Below are 6,273 nucleotides of genomic sequence, written 5' to 3'. Positions count from 1 at the left end.
AGTAGCTGAGATGACACGCATCCACCATCACGCCTAGCTAATTTTTGTATTTTTAGTAGAGACGGAGTTTCACCATGTTGGCCAGGCTGGTCTCCAACTCCTGACCTCAGATGATCTCGATCTCCTTGGCCTCCCAAAGTGCTGGGATTACAGGTGTGAGCCACCATGCCCCGCCCAGCTTGTGCCTTTTCTTTTTTCACTTTAATAGGACGTTCCCAGTTGAATCTCCCATCTTCCCATCAAAGTTAGAAAAATGGGAGGGAAAGACAGATACGATGCCTCCCCAACTCCGATGGCAGAACAAATGTTCAGTTGCCTTCTATATGGCACGGCTCTGTCCCTGTGGGGAAGAGGAACATCGGCGTACGTTTAAGGAAAGCTCCAGCTTTTCTGTTTGATCTCTGCAGTTGGTTACTGGTGTGTGTCTGTTTCCCTAACTCCTTGAGGGCAGGGGCCATACCTTAGAGTGTTCACTCACTTGCACTGAGTGTCAACGGTAGGAGAAAGTAAACACCCAACACTTTGATCGATTGACCGCATTTGAGTAGAGCACTGAATGTACATGGACAAAGGAATAATCAGATAAATGTGACGATCATGATTTAAAATTGTAAACATTCTGAAAACAAAATGTGTTAATTTAACTCAGTGGTCACTGGGCACCAAGAAAAGCAAGGGTATTGGAGCAAGTTATAAAGTTGCTGGATAAGGAGTTTTGTCCCCATGACGTAATTCTTCTCTCTCTGGACATTATCATGGAGATATTCTGATTGCTCCAGTGGGACTGGGTTTTGCATGGCACTCATCTGGCCAACATCCTGGCTAAGAAGGAGGCCTGTGGGCTGCCTACATTGCAGACTACAGGTGTGCATCGTCTGTGTTGGACCTGGCCTTAAGTTTGGGGCCAGCCGACAAGATCCCAGCTTGGGTATGATTAAGGAGGGGAAGGTAGGTCCCAAGAGATGAATTTATCTGGTGGATACAAAACTCTCCTTGATGGTCAGGTCTTCGGTGGGAAAGAGCTGACTCTGAACCTAGCTGGGTTTCCTTCCCAGCTATAAAGTGCTTTATAGTTGCTGTGGTCAGCACCCTTGTACCCTGGGGGACCCAGAGAGTAAGAACAGCAGCTGAGAAGAGGAAGCCAATTAGGGAAACTGTTTTCTTGCACTTTTTTCTGTTCCTTTGACTGTTTTTGGGTCTCAGAGGACTGGAATTGCTAGGGGAGATCACAAGCCTTGGGAAGAGCCAAAGAGTCAATACCTGCTGCACAAATCCAAACTTTGTTTTTACTACCTGCATCCTCAGGCACTTGGAAGACAAAACAGACTGCTGAACCTCAGTAAGGTTCAAGAACTTGCCCAGAAACTCACTCAGCTCGTAACTGTGGCAGGCAGGATTTGAACCCAGCCTAACTCTGTAGGCTCACTACTCCCCACCTTGGACTAGGAAATCTGCCTGATGCCTGAATGACCTTGACCTGCCCTCACACCATACACTCACGCCACTCCCAGATACCCATTCCTGCCCCAGCATCACCCGCAGCCTGGAAGGAAGACTGGCTGGTAATCAATGTTACACAACAGGAACATTTGTTGACGCCAGTTGCAAACTGTTGCAGTCTATATAGATTAAGCCACTGCCGCGAACTCCATGAAAGTAAATGAGCCTCTCCAACAACTGCTGAAATAAATTTAAATGACAGCACTGGAGGGCCTGGAGACTGTCGCCGAGCGAGTGTCTCTCTGCAGAAAATCGACAAGGACAGCTATCAGTCTGAGGGACTTTGTCTCTGTGATGTAATTCCTCTCTCTCCAGACAGCATCTCAGGGATGTCCTGATGGCTCTAGTTTCCTGCTGAGGGGCTGTGATTTCTATGACAAGGGTAAAAACCATGACGGCAGTTGGCGTTTGCTAAGCACTCACTACTGGTGAGACGCTGTCCTAAGTGCTTTGAATCCATCAACTCACCGAATGATGGCAACCCCAGGAAGGAGGAAATCATAGCCCCATTTGACAGCGGAGGGAACTGAGGCTCGGAGAGTAAAGTCATTAACCAGCAATGTGCAGAACTGGGTCTTCAAAAAGCAAACAAAGCTGGTTTCCAGCACCATTCTGCCAGACAGCTGCCTGGGCCGGCCCTTCTTTCAAATGATGTAATGGTTTTACCTTCAAAACAAAAATAAATCGCAAGGATGGGGACCGAGGTGGGAGGATCACTTGATCCCAGGAGTTTGCAACCAGCCATAGTGAGATCCCTGTCTCAAGAAAAAACAAAATGAATTACAAGAAGCTAGCAAGCTATGCAAGGCCCTCCAGGGCCTGGCCGCTGCCACCTCCCTCACCAGCTTTATCCCCTGTGCCCTCCACTTGTGCTCCCAAACCCCTTGCAATTCCTCTTTTGTGCCCACCTCTGCCCAGCCTCCAAGCCCTGTGGGTCTCCACGCAGGCCTCTGTTCTGAATCTGCCTCGTGATTCTGAATCCTAAAACATTTCTGTGTTTCCCACAAAGTCACTCATATTGTTTCAGTTTAAAATGTACTGCCCACCCCAACCCTGCTTCTACACTGTTGGTGGGAATGTAAACTAAGTCAACCATTCTGGAAGACGGTGTGGAGATTCCTCAAAGATCTAGAACCAGAAAGACCATTTGACTCATAAATCCCATTACTGGGTATATAGCCAAAGGAAGATACATGTATGTGCTTGTTCATTGCTGTGCTAGTCACAATAGCAAAGACATGGAATCAACCCAATGCCATTGATGATAGACTATATAAAGAACATGTGGTACACGTGTGCCGTGGAATACTACACAGCCATAAAGAGGAAGAAGATCATGTCCTTTGCAGGGACATGGATGGAGCTGGAAGCCATTATCCTCAGCAGACTAAGGCAGGAACAGAAAACCAAACACCACGTGTTCTCACTTATAAGTGGGAGCTGAACCATTAGAACACCTGGACACAGGGAGGGGAATAGCACACACTGGGGCCTGTGAGGGGTGGGGTGGGGGGAAGGAGAGCATTAGGAAAAATAGGTAATGCATGCTGGGCTTAATACCTAGGTGATGGGTTGATAGGTGCAGCAAACCACCATGGCACACGTTTACCTATGTAACAAACCTGCACACCCTGCACATGTGCCCCAGAACTTAAAATTAAAACTTCAATTTAAAAGAAAAAGAGTCTACCCCCGATAAGTCCTGCCAGAGCACACAGCTTGGAAAAGAGAGTGTGGCCTGGTGTCCGTCCCCACCCGTCCTCTTAGCTGGATGTCTTTGTACAGGGGACAATCTGCCCGACCATACATGGCAGACCTGTCCTGCAGACAGGGTTAGGGGCCTGTCCTCTCTGCCCTTTCAGCACAAAAGCTTTTCTCTTTCCAAGCCTTCATCATATCAAGTATGGTTGTGTGTACTCTCCCACCCCCTTCCCAGTACATGTACAACCAGACAGTGAGCCCTGCGCTTTCTGTTTCTATACTCCTAGTATTTGGCTCAGTTCTGGCATGATCAAGCCCAAGTCTTCAGGAAAAGGAAGGAAGGAAGGGAAGAAGGAAGGAAGGGAGGGAGGGATGGAGGGAGGGAGGGAGGAAGGAAGGAAGGAAGGAAGGAAGGAAGGAAGGAAGGAAGGAGGGAGGGAAAGAAGGAAGGGAGGGAGGGAGGAAGAGAGGGAAGGAGGGAAATGAAGAAGGAAAGAAGAAGAAATGGAAGGGGAAAGAAGAAAGAAAGAAGGAAAGAAAGAAGAAAGAAAGAAAAAGAAAGAGAGAGAGAGGAAGGAAGGAAGGAAGGAAGGAAGGAAGGAAGGAAGGAAGGAAGGAAGGAAGGAGAAAGAAAGGGGAAGGAGGAAGGAAGAAAGGAAGGGGAAGGGAGGGAGGAGAGAAAAGAAGGGAGGAAAAGAAAGAAAGAAGAGAATGAGGGAGAGAGAGGAGGAGAAAAAGAAAGAAAGGGAGGGAGGGAGAAAGGAGGAGTTGATTTAAAGGCACCACCCTTAGGAGGGCCACCCTCAGTCTGACAGCAAGTGAAGGTCCTAAATTTCCCCAAACTAACTGTCTTTTTTCCTCTTCCAAGACGCTCTTCCCGAGGGAGACGCTGGCCCTTTGAGTCCTTACCTCCTGCCCTCAGGAGCCCTGGAAAGAGGCAGGCCAGGCAAAGAGCACCCCGAAGAGAGAGTGGTGACAGCGCCCCCCAGTTCCTCGCAGTCAGGGGAAGTGCTGAGCGAGCTGGAGATGGATGGGACCGCACCCTCTGCACATCCCGACGCCCCAGCCCTGTCACCACTGCTTCCAGAGGACGCCCGCCCCAAGCACACCTTGCCCCCCAAGAAGAAACTGCCTTCACTCAAGCAGGTGAACTCCGCCAGGAAGCAGCTGCGGCCCAAGGCCACCTCCGCAGCCGCTGTCCAGAGGGCGGGATCCCAGCCAGCATCCCAGGGTCTGGGTCTCCTCTCTTCCTCCACGGAGAAGCCTGGCCCACCAGGGGACCCAGACCCCATCGTGGCCTCCGAGGAGGCATCAGAGGTGCCCCTCTGGCTGGACCGAAAGGAGAGTGCGATCCCCACAACGCCTGCACCCCTTCAAATCTCCCCCTTCACTTCGCAGCCCTATGTGGCCCACACACTCCCCCAGAGGTCAGAACCCGGGGATCCCGGGCCTGACATGGCCCAGGAGGCCCCCCAAGAGGACGCCAGCCCCATGACCCTGATGGACAAAGGTGAGAACGAGCTGACTGGGTCAGCCTCAGAGGAGAGCCAGGAGACCACCACCTCCACCATCATCACCACCACCGTCATCACCACCGAGCAGGCACCAGGTATGCAGCCACCAACTCCCGACGCCTCCTGAAATGGCCATGAGGCACCCACTATGCGCAGGGCTTGGGGGTAGAGGAGTCCCAGGAAGCCCAGGTCCCACCATCAGTTATCGTCCGTTGAGCACCATGAGCTTGGCCCTGTGGCTCAGAATTAATAGCCTCACTTCATTTGTTTGTTGTTGGTTGTTTTAGCAACAGTCTTGATTTGTCGTCCAGGCTGGAGCGCTATGGCATGATCACAGCTCACTGCAGCCTCAAACTCCCACGCTCAAGTGATCCTCTTGCCTCAGCCTCTTGAGTAGCTGGGACTACAAGCATGCACCATGATGTCTAGCCATTTTTGTTTGTTTGTTTTAGAGAGGGGGTCTTGCTTGTTGTCCAGGATGGGGAACTCCTGGGCTCCAGCAATGCTCCCACCTCAGCCTCCCAAAGTACTGGGATTATAGGCATGAGCCAGGACACTCAGCCAACATGCCCATTTTAAAGATGAGACAACTGAAACCCTAAAACCCAGGCAAGCTGCCCAAGGTCACGCAGCAAATGAGCAAGATTCAAAACCTTTTTATCTTAGAATGGAATTCTTCATTTAACTTGCTTTGAAGCCACTAGCCTTTTCAGAGTACATTTACTTTTAGCATTACATGTGTGCTCTAGACTCTAGAATGCTCTTCTATGTTCCAGTCTTTCTTCTTCTATCTTCTCTGCCATCTTTAAATGTGGGAGAGGGATCCCCACTTGTCAAGCATGCATGGATTTTGGACAAATGCAATGTGGCCACCCTTTAAGGCCTGTGAGCTCTGGGTCCAAATCCTGCTTGCTGTTTGAGCTCAGCCCCTCTCTGAGCTTGTGTTTACTTAGCTCTAAAATGAGGATGAATTATCAGTCCTTATGAGAATGGATGGGGTCACCCCTGTTGATTGGCTAAAATGGTGCCTAGCAGGATACAGTAAGTGATCATTCCATGTCAATTACTGCTATTCTTATTATCTTGTTGGCTCTGGAGCTGAAGAATTAACAGTAGGGGGACAGATGGGAACAACAAAATGCAGGTTCCCCTAGAGCCCCCATTCCTCCCCATAGCCCATGGCTGAGCTTATATCTGAGTTGTCTTCGGTGTCCTAATTAAAGTCCTTCCCTCCAGCTCTCTGCAGTGTGAGCTTCTCCAATCCTGAGGGGTACATTGACTCCAGCGACTACCCACCTCTGCCCCTCAACAACTTTCTGGAGTGCACATACAACGTGACAGTCTACACCGGCTACGGGGTGGAGCTCCAGGTAACCCCAGGAGGGTACCTCGCAGAGGCTGCCTCTTTTAGAGGATTGTCTGAGTCAGGCTTACTCTTATGCTAACCAGTTTGGTTCTATCTTTGCTCAGTCAAGGCAACGTTAGCTGGGTTTTGGCGAATGAGTAGGAGTTTTTAACTCAATGCCCCACTAACACAGCTTGGAAGGGACAGAGGGGA

General features: G+C 50.1%; 1 protein-coding gene across 5 annotated transcripts in view; it reads left to right on the top strand.

Annotated features, from left to right (window-relative positions):
- The window catches only part of SEZ6L (seizure related 6 homolog like), a 214,416-nt gene that overhangs the window by 122,519 nt on the left and 85,624 nt on the right, over nucleotides 1-6,273 (top strand). For all 5 annotated transcript variants that reach the window (XM_017498066.2, XM_017498063.2, XM_017498062.2 and 2 more), the window contains exons 2-3: nucleotides 4,070-4,810; nucleotides 5,952-6,085. In XM_017498066.2, coding sequence (XP_017353555.1) covers nucleotides 4,070-4,810; nucleotides 5,952-6,085 — 875 coding nt within the window. The remainder of the gene's footprint in view (nucleotides 1-4,069; nucleotides 4,811-5,951; nucleotides 6,086-6,273) is intronic.

This window comes from Cebus imitator, unplaced genomic scaffold (assembly GCF_001604975.1).
Source record: "Cebus imitator isolate Cc_AM_T3 unplaced genomic scaffold, Cebus_imitator-1.0 Scaffold237, whole genome shotgun sequence".
Taxonomy (NCBI): domain Eukaryota; kingdom Metazoa; phylum Chordata; class Mammalia; order Primates; family Cebidae; genus Cebus; species Cebus imitator.
This window is presented reverse-complemented; position numbering and strand designations above follow the sequence as displayed.